At 40.8% G+C, this 16498-nt stretch overlaps 1 protein-coding gene across 11 annotated transcripts in view; it reads left to right on the top strand.

Annotated features, from left to right (window-relative positions):
* Positions 1-16498, top strand: part of arvcfb (ARVCF delta catenin family member b) — a 315865-nt gene that overhangs the window by 120252 nt on the left and 179115 nt on the right. For 7 of the 11 annotated variants that reach the window (XM_043715403.1, XM_043715405.1, XM_043715404.1 and 4 more), the window contains one exon: positions 691-940. The exons of the other annotated variants lie outside the window; for them this stretch is intronic. In XM_043715403.1, the coding sequence (XP_043571338.1) occupies positions 731-940 (210 nt within the window). In that variant the 5' untranslated portion in view covers positions 691-730. The remainder of the gene's footprint in view (positions 1-690; positions 941-16498) is intronic. 11 annotated transcript variants of the gene reach the window in all.

The following is a 16498-nucleotide window of genomic DNA, read 5'->3' as shown; positions in this document are numbered from 1 at the left end:
TGTGTAAGGTATGATGTGGTTAGAACACCACAACAATACTTTTCACTGTCTCTGTACGTGACAGTAGTAAATCAAATAAAATAAAATGGAAGTGGAATTGGCATTTACAGAAGATAAACTGACCTGGTGGAGCTTAATGGCTCTCGTTGTCATTTCCATTACATTTTTACATTGCTCTGCAACTCTGCCCAGAGTACACTCTCCCCAATTCCAGAGGAATATAGGGAAGTATTATTTATATGGGTGTGTGCCTTTATAAATATTGGGTACTTCAAACCAAATTGATTAGGTTTTCCTCGCTGGTAAATTTTAGAACAAGTGGCTTTAATGTTATTCTTCCACTCTTTTAGATCTGTCTTTAACTTTTGTATCTTTGTTCCTTGCCTTAATACTTGTATAAAATTTGTTTTTATAACTTGAATGCTTCACCTGTTAGTTTGTTATTCCTTTGCTCTAAATCATTGTTTTCCTTCTGAAGCCTTCTAATTCTGCATACTGCTGTAGATGTGCTTTTTAAATATCCTTTGTAACTTCAGGAGAAATCACATGATTAACTTCAGAAAATTTAAAATTAAACCAAACCTAACATTTGTTTTTATTAATCTTGTATAAATGATCTGTCTGAATTTCCTAATCTCTTAAAAACAGCTTTTACTAATCTCTACTAATCTCTAACCCTTGACCCTAAAGGTTGCCTGATTAGCCACCAGGCAAGAACCTCTGCAGGATTATGGATGATTATGATGTAAGATCTGCTGCTAGCATTCTAGCTTCAGTTAAAGAACAGGAGGCCCGGTTTGAAAAGTTGACCAGAGCGCTTGAGGAAGAGCGTCGCAATGTTTCCATGCAACTTGAACGTGTCACTGTTCCCTCAGAAAGATCGAGTATATCCAACATGGACAACAATGAGTCATTTGCATGGCAGCAGCTAGTTTTACAGGTAATTTACCTTTTACTTTCAACTGGACAAATGTTTATGTATTACTTTGTGCCAGTTAGTCCAAACAAATCCATGTACTCGAACTGTTGTCACTTCACAGCATTTTCTTTAAGTCAGAATGTGCAATTTGAATGGCAGACACTGTTAGAACTAAGCATTAAACCTCTGATTATCGAGATGGCCAATATAACGTGAAAATAGTCTGGGCTTGCTATGGTACTATGAAGTGTGATGTTATTTTGGGTAAGCGTATTTGTCGGCTCTTCGTGAACTTGGTTGTTTCAGTGAGCACATTTGCAGAGCAGTAGATAGTTGTGTCGATGAGTTATGAGCAATTTGTGTCAAATCTAAGTCCATTGTGTTTGGCTTCAGAATTTCTTGATGGCATGTTTGTTGTCCACCAATAAATTATTTCCAAAACTAACTTATTTTCTGCCACTACAGGAAAAGATTCTTGACTCTGACATTTTAAATTAGTTACAGGTGTACTTACAACCAAGTGGTGTGCTGATACTTTACACTAAATGTTGACCATAGAGTCAGATGTACAGCATGGAAACAAACCCTTCAGTCCAACTCGTCCATGCTGATCAGATATCCCAATTTGATATCCCAATTTGATATCCCAACCATGCCCTATCCATGCCCCTCATGATTTTATAAACCTCTGACGTTCCCTCTGCCTCTGACGTTCAAGGGAAAACAGCCCCATGAGAGCTGTGAGAATGGAGGCCTGTCAGAGCAGAAGCGTGAAAGAACCAGAGGACAAGGCTGCTGTCTAATTACAGAAGCGATTGATCGAGTGCTTAATTTATGGGTCACTATGCCTCGGGCAAGGGATAACTTTGAGAAGATGGGCCCATGGCTGTTGTAATTTTGTTTAAGTTCCACATTTGTCCGCCTTGGGACCCTTCAACCACATGGCATCAGCATCGACTTCACTCGTTTCCTGATCTCCCCAGCTTCATCCCAGATCCAAGCCTCCAACTCGGCACTGCCTTGTTGAACTGTCCGACCTATCCATCATCTTTGCCACGTATCTGTTCCACCCTCCCCTCCGACCTAGCATAATCACTGCCCATCTGCATCTACCTATTGCCTTCACTTCACCTGCACCCTCCTCAGCCCCCTTTTCCCCCCGTCCCACGTTCGTAATGAAGGGCTTGTGCCCAAAACATTGAATTTCCTGCTTTTCAGATGCTGCCTGACCTGCAGTGCTTTTCCAGTTCCACATTTATTGACTGAAATTTCCTCCCTCAACTCCCACAATGGCCTGCGATGCAACTTATCCGGACCTGGAGATTTGTCCACTTCCAAGCCAGTCAATATCTCCAATGCCTTCTCACTTAATCCTGTAAGATATAGAAGGAGAATTAGGCCACACAGCCCTTTGAGACTGCGCTGCCATTTAGCCATGGCTGATATGTTTCTCAACCCCATTCCTATAATGTTTATTCCCCTTAATGGTCTCAAACCTGTCTTTCTCTGTCCTAAATATAGTCAATACTTGGCCTCCACAGCTTTCTGTGGCAATGATTTCCATAGGTTAACCTCCTCATCTCCATTTTGAAGGGTCATCTCTTCACAGTGAGGTTGTGGTCCCAGGTCTTAGTCTCTCCAACTAATGGCAACATCTTTTCCAGTCCACACTATCCAGGTCTGTCAGTATTCTGTAAGTTTTTCTATCAGATCTCCCCCTCATCCCTCTAAACTCCACTGAGTACAGGCTTTGAGTCATCCACCACTCCTCATATTGAGCTGTTAAAAAGGTAATTTGTTCTGCTGACATGTAAGAAATTGGATGTCCCAGATAGTGTGTTTTTCTGTCTTGCAGGCAGGATGTGACAATCTAATCATATTCTGTAAATGCTGCCGTTTAAGGAATAACGTAATCACACACTATTTTAAGGAATAACCTACTCACACACTGTTTACGGAAATAATCTAATAACTTTACATGTTTTTGGGTGGCATGTGACTATGGGGGAGTGGCGAGGGCTGTGTGTTGCATGCATGACTGACTGTGATGTAAAACCCTGTACAAAGGGAGGACGGTTCCCTTGTTCAAAGAGCCTCGCTTGACACACTTTGCAACACTCTCTGTGATGCTTAAGTGATCCTCCAAAATCTTGTATTTGCTGAAATAAATTGTGGCTGTTCACAGAAGTTGGCATATTGCAGTTGCATCAAGCGTGTAGGAATCTCAAGAAGGGAGCCTTAACATTTAGTGATGAGAGTGGGATTCCAACATCTGTGGGCCTTCTAGGCGGACTTAATAAGTGATCGCCTACATGATACAGATGGGCCCACTAGCTAAGATTTATCTTGATTTCTCTCACTAACCTATCACTCAGTCGACCCCCTCATCCCCTAGGACTGTGCAGAGACAGAATCTCTGAGATAACCTACGCACTTGTATGCTGACAAGTTTGTCCCAGGGAGGTTAGAGTCCTCTAATAGTGGGATTTAAGGCCCCGAATGTAGTTCATAAGATAAAGCATAACTACTGTGTCTGTTTCAATCACCCTGCCTTGTTAAGAGGGGAAATCCCCACGCAAAGGTCAGGACCCTGAAGTGGGTATGGAGACGGAGGACAATGAACTTGTATATACAGATAAGTGAAGAAGTTGAGACATTTTTTTAAAAATGGGATTATGATAAGAGTAGAGGAAAAAGAGTAGAGAAATTGAGAAAGGAGAGGCCGGACTATCGAGTGGGAATACAATGGAAGTACCTCCTGACATGTCTAGTCTGCCAATGATGTTTCAAAAATGTTTCGACTATGGTCACATCGTGGTTTTCTGACCTCCTCAGGAGCACCAATTGAGAACTCACTACATGTCCAAAATCTCCTCAAAGCCATCCTCCTCCCTCAGCAATTGACCATAATCAAATGTGTTGCCCACGTAATGAACAATATGGACATCAAAGACGCTGCAACGTACTTCAATTCTTTTGTGTCCTCTGTGAACCAGCAGGCATTAAATCGATCACCTGCCTCGAAAACGATGGGCATATCAGACATTGTCACTCTGCAGTGTTTACAGGGGGAAGCCCCAACCCAGAAAAACGCATGGGTGTTCGCCTCTGGATCACTCCAGTTGGCCGAGTATGTATACCTGATGCTTTGTTATCAATGCTTATTGACTGTCTTCATACTGATACCCACCTTGGCAAGGAGGGGATGAGTAATGTAATGTTACGTACCTGGTAGCACTCCCAACTGGCAGAGGCGGTCCAAAAGTGTGTCAGATCATACCTAACATGTCAGCAAAATATTGACAGTCAAGGAGTGCGGTATATAACAGGGAACACACCCTTGCCAGGTGGCCCATTTGAGTGTATTCACCTTGATTTTATTGAATTGCCGCATGTACATTTGCTATAAGTATTGTCTGGTTATTATTGATGTATTTAGCAGATGGGTTGAAACCTTTCCGACCATTAATCATAAAGCCTCAATGGTGGTAAAATTATTCCTGACAGAGATCATACCGAGGTTTGGAGTACCTCAACAGTTTAGTTCAGACAATGGCCCCCAACTTTGTAGGGAAAATCAACAAAGAGCTATGTGAGCTGCTGCATATCCAGCAGAAATTCCGTTGTACTTATCACCCTGAGGCGGCAGAAACAGTGGTAAAGGGCAAGCGAGATTCTTAAAGCCAAACTAAGTTGATGCCTAAAACAGGCCTCAACTGGTTGAAGGTATTGCCTTTAGCCCTGTATCACATGAGGATCGTCCCACACTTGACCACTGGATTGTCAACAGCAGAAATAATTTTATGGCTGACCCAGTAGGATCCCTTGGGATGCGTCATTGACCCATCCATCTACGTAGACTTAATTGTTGTGGGAGAGGCAATACAAAGATACTTTCAGCAGCTAACATTGTCTCTAAAGTTTCTCCATTCACAAGTAAAGCATGCCTTCGGACCACCGCTGTGCCTCCATAATTTGATCCAAGTCTCCCTCCACTTACCCATCCCCCTGGAAGTATTACCCATTGCACACTCAGCATCAAGTCACATTCCTGGGGACCTTGCTCAGCGCTTCTGATAGACAATTGACCCCAGAATGTAGGGCATCCATTCTGGTGACCCCTCCTGCTTGCCCAGCACCAAAATCACCTGCCCAATGTAGGGGGACGCAACAGATTCAGTCAGTTCCCCAGTCATGAACATGAAAAGTGACAAAGCTAACAACGGTGAAGAGGTCTGTATGCTTTTTGTCACTGATCTTCCTATGGATATTAAACTGTGTGAGCTTTGCCTTCTCTTTTGACCATTTAAGGGCTATGAAGGTTCACTGATCAAGCTAACATCAAAATAGCCAGTTGGCTATGTTACATTTGACAGAGCAGGAGCAGAAGCAGCAAAGAATGCATTAAACGGCATTCAATTTGATCCAGAAAATCCTCAGACTCTCCAACTGGAATTTGCAAAGGTGATCACTAAGATGGCCAGAAGCAAATTGATGGCTACACCTAACCCCACAAATATGCACCCTACCTTGGGAGCACACTTCATTGCACAGGACCTCATGACCTTGCAGGAACAGCACTGATCCCTGCATCACCAGAGGCCTGGGCTCCCTATCCAATGTACGCAACAGAACTGACCCCTGCCAGACTGAATTTTGTTTTCAGGTTGGACATTACTGAAGGAGAATTTGGATAGCTGGCTCATTTACTGTCAACTTTGAGGAGGTGGCGTGGTCACTAAGGACTGTGGATTTAAGAACTTTACTGGCGAACACTTTTTTTCCATGTGGGAGGATCTTGGGCATCCTATCAGCTGCATGGGCCAATAATTCTTGTTTTTATAAAAATTGTATATTGTGTCGATAAATTAAATACTGGCTGCCAGATTCTTATAAGCTGGTAGTGCCTTTTTCAGCCCCATTTAGTTAGTTATCATGGAAAAGATAAAAGGAGGAAATGAGATGTTAAAGGTTTAATTTGTTCTGCTGAAATGTAAGAAATTGGATATCCCAGACGATATGTTTTTCTGTCTTGCAGGCTGGATGTGACAATCTAATCATACTCTGTAAATGCTACAGTTTAGGGAATAACCTAATTACACATTGTTTGTGAAAATGATCTAATCGCTTCATATTGTTTTTGCGTGGCATGTGACTATGGGGGAGTGACAGGGATTGTCTTGCATGCATGACTGACTGTGATGTAAAACCCTGTATAAAGGGAGGATGGTTCCCTTCTTCAGAGAACCTCGCTTGACACTCTCTGCAAGCATCGCGAAGAGTGGTAAGTGATCCTCCAAACACTTGTACTTGCTGAAATAAATCGTGGCTGTTCACAGAAGTTGGTGTATTGCAATTGTATCAAGCATGTAAGAATCTCAATATGACAGGCCCTTCATTCTTATAATTGTTCCTGTAAACTACTTCTGGGCCCCCTCCAACTTGAGCATTTCTTTCCTTAGATATGGGGCCCAAAAACTGCTCAAGATATTCCAAACACTAACAATATTCCAAATCCAGAGTCTTATACAGCCTCATCAGTACATCTCTGTTCTTGTTTTCTAGCCCTCTTGAAATGAATGTCAACAACTGCGAACTGAACTTGCATGTTAACTTTAAGAGAATCCTGAACTAGGGTCTTTAGTCGCTTTGTGCCTCAGATTTCCAAAGCTTTTTCCCATTTATACCAAAATGCATGATCTCACACTTTGCCACGTTTTTTTCCATCTGCCACTTCTTTGCCCACTCACCTAGTATATGTAAATCTTCTATAGCCTCCCCATTTCCTCAACACTTTCTGTCCCTCCCACTATCTTTGTGTCACCTGCAACAGTGGCAACAATGCCCTCAGTTCATTTGTCCAGATTGTTAATGCATAATAGTGTTGCCAACACAGACCCCTGTGGAACTCCATCAGCTACTGCTGCCATTCTGAAAAATACCCCCTTAAACGTACTCTCTGGCTTCTGCCAGTCAGCCAATCCTATCCATGCCAGTACCTTGTTCCTAACACCATGGATCTTAATTTGCAGACTCCTGTGAGGCACCTTGTCAAAGGCTTTCTGGAAATCCAAATAAATCATGTCCACAGGATCCCCTTTGTTAAAATTGTTCATTATTGCTGCTGCAAATAGATTTTTAAAGCCCTCTTTCTTTTATGTTTGTCAGTGTTTACTTAACATGGGGATAAAGATCTGATTTAATGCTACCTTCTCCAGTATAATTTTGTTTCTGTAATTGTGCTTCACTGTATACTTTCTGTATTGACACCTATGATCTTTTTAAACTTAATGAGCAATTTAAGATAGCACAAAATATAAGAGGTGAACTATACGAAAACTGAAGACCACTTAAGTAGAAGCGACTGAAGTGCTTCCCTTAATTGAATAGACTGTGAAGGGACATAAATATATTACTAGTCTTTGACAGAATTGCTGTTTGTATATGATGCACCTTATTATAGCCATATGTTCAAATATAAAAACCTGTCTAATATAAAGTTGATGACAGGAGTTGAGCATGATGAATTGTCTTTCAGCTGTGTCTTGCAATTGAGTAAATGAAATGTAGAAACATAGAAGAAAGGAGCAGGAGGAGGCCATTCAGCTCTTTGAGCCAGTTCCACTATTCATCACGACCATGGTTGATCATCAAATTCAATAGCCTAATCCTGCTTTCTCCCCATAACCTTTGGTCCCATTCATCCCAAATGCAATATCTAATTGTCTTTTGAATATATTCAGTGTTTCGGCATCAGCTACTTCCTGAAGTAATGAATTCCACATGCTCACCACTCTTTGGGTGTAGAAATGTCTCCTTATCTCCATGTGGCTCAGTGGTTAGCCCTGCTGCCTCTCAACGCCAGGGACTCGGGTTCGATTCCAGCCTCTGGCAACTGTTTGTATAGAGTTTGCATATTCTCACTGTGTCTGCATGGGTTTTCTCTGGGTGCTCTGGTTTCCTCTTGTGGTCCAATAATGTGCAGGTCGGGTGAATTGATAATGCTAAATTGCCCATAATGTTAGGTGCATTAGTCAGGGGTAAATATAGGGTAGGGGAATGGGTCTGGGTGGGTTACCTTTTGGAGAGTTGGTGTGGACTTGGGCCAAATGGCCTGTTTCCACACTGCTCAGCATCTACTCCAATCTAATCTATTCAATCTCTCCCTCTAGCTCAAATCCTCTAACCCTGGCAACATCCCTATAAATCTTTTCTGAACCCTTTTAAGTTTCACAACATCCTTCTGGTAGGAAGGAGACGAGAATTGCACGCAATATTCCAAAAGTGACCGAACCAACATCTTGCACAGTCAAATTATGGCTCCTCAACTGCTGTTCTCAATACTCTGACCAATAAAGGAAAACATACCTAATGCCGCGTTCACTATCCTATTTACCTATGACTCTTCTTTCAAGGAGCTCATCGGTTTGTAGTTCCCTGGCTTGTCCTTGCCACCCTTCTTGAATAGTGGCACCACGTTGGCCAACCTCCAGTCTTTCAGCATTTCACCTGTGACTATCGATGATACAAATATCTCAAGGGGACCAGCAATCACTTCCCTAGCTTCCCACAGAGTTCTAAGGTACACCTGATTAGGTCTTGGGGATTTATCCACCTTTTGTGTTTCAAGACACCCAGCACCACCTCAGTAATACGGACATTTTTCAAGGTGTCACCATCTATTTCCCTGCATTCGATATCTTCCATCTCCTTCTCCACAGTAAACACTGATGCAAACTACTCGTTTAGTATCTCCCCATCTCCTGTGGTTCCACACAAAGGCTGCCTTGCTGATCTTTAAGTGACCGTATTCTCTTCCTAGGTACCCTTTTTGTCCTTAATGTGTTTGTGAAAACCCTTTGGACTCTCCTTAACTCTATTTGTCAACGCTATCTAATGGGGGACGAGCTGAGAATAGTTCACAGGTTGGTGCAACTCGAGGGCCAAAGGGCCTGTTCTGCTCTGTAATGTTCTATGTCCCCATTTTACCATCCTGATTTCTGTCAAGTACACTCCTACTGCCTTTATATTCTTCTAAGGATTCACTCGATTTCTCCTATCTACAACTGACACATGCTACCTTTGTTTTCTTAACCAAACCTTCAATTTCTCTTGTCATCCAGTATTCCCTACACCTGCCAGCCTTTCCTTTCACCCTAACAGGAATATCGTGTCTCTGGACTCTCATTATCTTATTTCAGAAGGCATCCCATTTTCCAGCTGTCCTTTATCTGTGAACATTTGCCCCTCAAACAGCTTTTGAAAGTTCTTGCCTAATGCCGTCAAAATTGGCCTGCCTTCCAATTTAGCACTTCAATTTTTAGATCTGGTCTATCCTTTTCCGTCACTATTTTAAAACTAATACAATTATGGTCGCTGGCCCCAAAGTCCGGCCCCAAAGTCCTCCCCCACCTGACACCTTAGATACCTGCCTTGCCTTACTTCCCAAGAATAGGTCAAGTTTTGCACCTTCTCTGGTAGGTATATTCACGTACTGAATCAGAAAATTTTCTTGTACACACTTAAGAAATTCCTCTCTATCTAAACCCTTAACACTATGGCAGTCCCAGTCTGTTTCCAAAGTTAATATCGCCTACCATAACCACCCTATTATTCTTAGAGATAGCTGAGATAGCTGAAACAAGTTTGTTTCTCAATTTCCCGCTGGCTAAATGGGGTCTATAATACCATCCCATTAAGGTGATCATCCCTTTCCGATTTCTCAGCTCCACACAAATAGCCTCCCTGGATGTATTTCCGGGAATATCCTCCCTCAGTACAGCTGTAATGCTATCCCTTACCAAAAACGCCACCCCTCCTCTCTGGCGCCGACCCCCCAATATCCTTCCTAAAGTATATGTATCCTGGAACATTTAAGCTGCCAGTCCTTGAGCCATGTTTCTGTAATTGCTGTGATGTTCCAGTCCCATGTTCCTAACGATGCCCTGAGTTATCTGCCTTTCCTGTTAGGCCTCTGGCATTGAAGTAAGTGCAGTTTAATTTATCAGTCCTGTTTGTTTTCTTCTTTGTTCCTGCTTGCTCTGACTTGCTTCTTTTCTCAACTGTACCAGTCTCCGATTGATCTCTTTCCTCACAATTTCCCTGGGTTCCCTGATAGGATTCTCAACCAAAGACATTTATTGCTGATATAATCCTTGGTAACACAAACTCTCTCAAAACTCCCACATCCAGCAAGAAGAGCGTATCACTCTACTAAAGGCCATTTTTGCTCCTTCACAATCTACAGACCCAGAAAATAGCACTGTCTTATTGCTCTAAATAATACTGCTCCAGGCTAACATGATACTTTTGACTTATATTTTTAAAAATTAATCAAGCGATCTCAATAAAACGCCTAATCAAGAAAGAACCCACTGTACTCCCTATTGTAGATTTACAGCGAGGCTACATTTAAAATTTTGCATGTCCGTTTTTGTGCTGTGTCCTCACCCAAACAGGTCCCTCCAAGATCAGTTGTGAAGTTCACTGTTTGTTTTCCTAAATGCCCTCTGATGTCCAGAGATTCACTGCTCTGTCAATTTTCTTGCTCTCGCGCTGTTTCGTGCGTGCTCTGTCTCGTGCAACAGCTTATAAAACAGTAATCGCTGCTCCTGGAATTCAAGGAAATCACCTCCAACACCTAAAATACCTCAAAGGAGCAGCTGTTTGAGCCACAAATTTCTCCTGTCCTGCATCTTAGAACCCAACAAAAACTGAACCTTTCCTCCTCTCTTTTTTTGAAAAGCTTCTAAAGATACTAATCTGTTTCTTCAAATCTACTTGCTCAACTTTTTTATTCCATATCTTCTTCTCTTGCTGGGACCTAGTGACAAGGTGTATGCAAGTATTGCTTGTGATTGCCTTGCCTCCAAATGTTTCTCCTGTTTTAGAATTGTCGTAATTTGACTGCTACCGCACGTTTGGTTGTATAATTTCTTGATTGGACAGAAGTTGAGCATTATCAAACAGATATTTCAGAGCTTTTCATTTTTCACTCATCTGATCAGTTTCAAGAAAAAACTAACCAATTTATATGCTATGGTAACATAGTGCCGATTAGTTAAACCCTGTTTGGTATGAAGGTGCAGTCAAAGTTGCAAACTATTCGTTGTTGACTAAAGAAACAGATCAGGAAGGCGGATTCAAGTCAAGATGTTGCCATGGGGATTGGCAATTATCATAGCAGTTTTCTCGAAAATGGTCCATTATGTGGAAAAATTTCTTTTGTCTATCTTGTACTGTGTATGAATATATGTAGCTTCCAATACATGCAAATAAGATTATTCCGTGAACATGACTGATTATCTTAAGCTGATTTTCATTGTAATTCTTTAAGATGGTCTGATAATTTAGTAAATCAGTTCAATAGCAAAATCACTCTTCTAACATTATATTTTTTAAAAGTTTAGTTTCTTGCGTTTTTGTTCTATTGAGTGCCAGACTAGCTTTGACTTTGTCTTATTTGCAATCTTTAAATGATGAACGCTGCCATTTCCTTTTTGCTGCATCAGAATCCTGGATCTCCTTTCCCAACAATACTGTAGTTGTACTTGCTCCAAAACAACTATTTCAATCAAGAAAGTGGCTTACCCTCACCATCACCACCATCTCGAAGGCAACAAATGCTGCTGACTTTGCCAGTGTCACGAACATCCCAGTAAGAAAAAAATGGGAATTGCATTGAATTGACAATTTAGTAACTAACTGTACAGCATAACAACTGTTTGGTCTGTAAGTCCTTTCACCTAACATTCTTCTTCACGAACATACTAAATGAACAGGCCAATGATTTAGCAGTTACATTACACAACAACTTCATGCTATAACCAACATAGCCACATCTGCCCTGTTGAACATTTTGTCTTTATTTGTCAATCTGTATTTTTCAATACTTTGCATTTTTGCAGAGCTTCATATTTTAAAAGAAAATGACCCACTGATCAAGCGTGGAAGACTTAAGTTCCCAAATAGAGTTGTGCTTATTTCTTAAGGTGTGCAAATCAGCCCATTTAATTAAGTCTCGTAATTCCCCTCCAAACACGAGCAGAATATGCTGTAGATGCTCAGATCTGGCTGCATTTACAGAGAGGCAAAAGCAGAGTGAACATTTCAGATCAGTAGCTTTCCACTAGAACAATTCTGATGAAAGATCATTGACCTGAAATTTAACCTTTTCCCTCCACGAATGCTGTCAGATCTGAATATTTCCAGGATTCTGTTTTAATTTCAGATTTCCAGCATCTCTACAATACTTTGATTATGTACTGCAAATACCTACCCCATCATATAAGCAGAAAGTTGGGTTTTCCCTCCTGTGGTCCCTCTGAATTTATTACCTATTGTAGATGGTGTAGAATCTAAGCAGGAGTTAACTATTTGATGTATTGAGTTTACTCTGGTATTCAGTAGGTTCGTGGTAATTTCTGTCAATATCATTCTCCTGGTAACCCTTGACACCCTTTGCCTCCAGAAATCTATTTCTTAAAAATCAGCAACTTGGCTTCACCAGCCTTTTATGGAAGAAAATTCCATAAGTTTACCAGCCTCCAGTGAAGGAATCTCTTATTTCCCTCTGAAATGGCCTGTCATGAATCCTGAGACTGGCCTCTTGTTTTGGATTCATCGCCAGGGGAGACATTATCCCTGCAACCAGTCAGTCCGGCCTTTGTTAGTATTTTAATTTTTAGAGATTCCCAGTCATTATTCTAAGTCCAGTGAACATCATCCTAGTCAACCCAATCTCCCCCCTCACCACAAACTTGGCATCTCAGAAATAAGTCTGGTAATCAAATTCAGTCTGGTATGCAATTTAACAGTGAAGTTGGAGAAAAATAAATGTAATATTTTGTTTGTCTACATAATGAATCCACATCAGTTGAGTGAAGAAAATAAAGTGAACATGTTTTGAAGTTGTTACTGACATGACTAATTCTTTAGTCTTGGTTTATGTCTGACTTATATGTAAAATTATTTTCACCTATGATGTAGTCAAAACAACTTTGCCTGTTGAAGAAAGATCATTTCATTGCACAAACTGGGTGCTTATATTTTGCAGTGCAAATGCAAAATTCATTTGAACTATTTCTGACTTTGTTTCTTGTGTATTTGAATTTAATTCTGGTAACCATTTAACTTTTAAAGACTGATGTTTTAAATGTAATGTCTGCTTCATTAATTTCAATTATTTTCCGTATTAAGCAAAAAATAAACCTGTTTAGTGAAAATATTCAGGCTACCTATTACATAGGATACTTCCTGTGTTAATTAATCTTATGCTCCTGTGAAATGCCTTTGGATGTGTCATTGTGTTAAAACAGTTAATTTCTTTGGAGCACCAGTGTCATTATTATAACGTTATACTCAGTTGCATGTTATAAAGCTGAGACCGTTATGTCGCTGAAAATCTGCTGAGGATCTTCAACTTAATGAATCATCCCAAGCTGCTTTAAAGTATGAACCACAAAAGGTATTAGGTATGCTGACCAAATGCTTGAACAAGACAAGTTTTTTAGATTAGATTCCCTAGAGTGTGGAAACAGCCCTTCGGCCCAACCAGTCCACACCGACCCTCCGAAGAGTCACCCACCCAGACCCATTTCCCACTGACTAATGCACCTAACACCATGGGCAATTTCGCATGGCCAGTTCACCTGACCTGCACATCTTTGGACTGTGGGAGGAAACTGACACAGACACTGGGAGAATGTGCAAACTCCACACATTCGCCTGAGGCTGGAATCGAACCTGGGACCCTGGGGTTGTGAGGCAGCAGTGCTAACCACTGAGCCACGATGCTGCCCGAGTTATTTCAAAGGGGATAACCAAGTAGAGGGTCAGTAATCCAGGTGACTGAAGATACAGCCACCAGTAGTGGATCAATTAAGATCGCATGCACAGAAAGTGTGAATTTGAGGAGCGCAGATACCAGAAGATTATTTAACTGAAATACTTTAGAAGGGGCAGTGTTAAAGCCATGGAGAGATTTCAAAATAAAGATGTAAACTTTAAAATGAAGTTGTTGGTCGATCAGGAGCCAGCGTAGATCAACCAGCATCAATATCCGGTATCAAGGCTTTGTGCAAGCTAAGACAGGTTTGCATGTTTCAAGTTTGTGGGAAATGGTATGTAGGACACTAGTTAGGAGAGTTTATTGGAATAGTCGAGTTCTGAGATTTTGAAGGCATAAACAAACATTTTGGCAGCACCTAAGATGAGATAGATATGATGGTTGGTGTTAGAGAATTAGAAATAGGTGATCCTCGTGGCCTTATGAACATAAAGTTGAAAACCTATCTCTGCATCAAACACAACATCACAGAATGCAAATATAGAAACAAAAAATAGGAGCAGGAGTATGCCATTTGACCCTTTGAGCCTGTTCTGCCATTCACTCTGCCCATGGCTAACCTTTCTGACTCAATAGGGTGCCTGTTTTTGTTTTCAATTTTTACACTAGTTTTAGAGTTGGTAGCTAAGAATGGCATTTTGACCTTCTCAATATTTAATTGGAGTATTTCTGCTCATCCAGTACTGGGTGGAGAGTACCTAGCTGACAGTTTAACAGTGGTGGAATAGATGATTTGAGGGTGGGTTGAGGTGAATTGGGCTGTGTGCATGAAAACCATTTTTGTGCATGAAAACCATTTTTATGCTGAAGGTTAATCTCGGAGCAGTAAAATGGTGCGCCCTTGGTGAAAAGAGAATTTTGACTCAACTGTCCATATTTTAACCACCTGATGTTTTTGTCAGGAAAGCAGATTTTGTAGTTAATACTTAGCTGTTTTCATAGTTTATCCTAAATTAAAGGTGGCTTCTTTAAGTAAAAAGTGGCTTCATGATTTCTTTCTATTGAGTTGATTTTCTCACCACTATTCCAATCTTGAATGAAGTCAAGCTGTTTGAGGATTTGTGTATTGATTTGGATAAAGCGTCTTGTATTTTTTTTTGTATGGAATTATTGTAGCCCTGGTTTGTAATTGAAGATCATAAAACCAAGGGCTGCATTAAATAAGCTTACTACTGATACTTTTATTTTTTACAGTTGTATAATTAGATGTAGAGGAGCAGCAGGATTCAGCACTGTGCTGTCACTTTTCTGTCCAACTTGGATTTAACTTTGTGACACTAGATGATGTAATACTTGAAGTTTTTTAGGTTGGTGCATTGGTACCTGAAAAAGTGACCCCTTTTGATTCTGTGCAAAATGCTTGGCCTTTGGTGAATGTCTTAATTGTACCCCAAGTGTAATAGTGTTGTAGAGAATCTTCAGTTGGATTGACCACATCTATATACCAGTGAATGCTAGAAATGTATTCTGTTCAAATTCTGTTGATTTCAGTGAAGCACATGCTGGGTTATGAAATTTAGATAATTAAGCTGAAAATAATTGTTCTTGAAACAGAGTGGAACAGTTTTAAATGTATATGTGAAAAGGATTTTTTTTTTAAAAAAAGGCTTTTTCTTATCAAGACAAAAGATATGTGCTTCACTGACTTGTTAGAATTGATGTGGAGGTGCTGATGTTGGACTGGGTTGGACAAAGTGGTTGGAGATTTAGAAGGTGCTGTTGGAGAGCCCTTGGTTAAGTTATAGAACGTACTTTAAATTGTACCCACTGTTAGTGAGTGTTGGAAGAAACAAATGTTTGATGTCATGTCAATCAAGCAAACTGCTTTTTCCTGGATGGTGTCAAACTTGAGTACTATTGGAGCTGCAATCATCCAGGCAAGTGGGAAGCATTCCATCACATTCCACTTGTGTCTTGTAGATGGGCGCTTAGGAGTTGGGAAGAATGAGTACTTCATTCAGAATTACCAATCTCTGACTGACTCATGTCGCCACAGTATTTATATGGTTTGTCCAGTTCATTTTCAGGTCAATGGTGACCTGCATGCTAATTAAAGGGGTTTAACAATGGTAATGCACTGAATGTCAAAGGGCAGTTGTTATATTCCATCTTGCTGGAGATGATCATTTCATGGCACTTGTTGCCATGAATGGAACTGGTGTCTTGGAGCTGAGGTGATTGATCTCCAAGAACTATAACCATCATCCTTTTTGCTCAATATAACTGCCAGCAATGGAATTCTTTTTCAAATTCTTGTTGATTCCAGTTTTGCTAGGGCTCCTTGATGTCATACTTTGTCAAAGGCTGCCTGCATGTTGAAGATAACCTGTCACCTAATGTAGTTGTGCTCTTCTAGCCCCCTTTTTTTAAGGCATATAATCAAGTATCATATTTGGCCATGTTAGCAAACAGAACTGACCATTTAAGATGTTTTACTCCGGAACAAATCAATGTTGGTTACCTTTTTTGAGCCAAAATAGTTATAGATTCATAGAGTCATAGAGATGTACAGCATGGAAACAGACCCTTTGGTCCAACCAGATATGTTAACCTAATCTAGTCCTCCCTGACAGCACCCGGCCCATATCTCTCCAAACCCTTCCAATTCATATACCCATCCAAATGCCTCTTAAATGTTGCAATTGTACCAGCCTCCACCACTTCCTCTGGCAGCTCATTCCAAACACGTACCCACCCTCTGCATGAAAAAGTTGCCCCTTAGGTCTCTTTTA

Source organism: Chiloscyllium plagiosum, chromosome 25, assembly GCF_004010195.1.
Source record: "Chiloscyllium plagiosum isolate BGI_BamShark_2017 chromosome 25, ASM401019v2, whole genome shotgun sequence".
In the NCBI taxonomy this organism is placed as follows: Eukaryota; Metazoa; Chordata; class Chondrichthyes; order Orectolobiformes; family Hemiscylliidae; genus Chiloscyllium; species Chiloscyllium plagiosum.
Note: the sequence above shows the minus strand (reverse complement) of the source record. Positions and strands in the feature narration are given on the sequence as shown.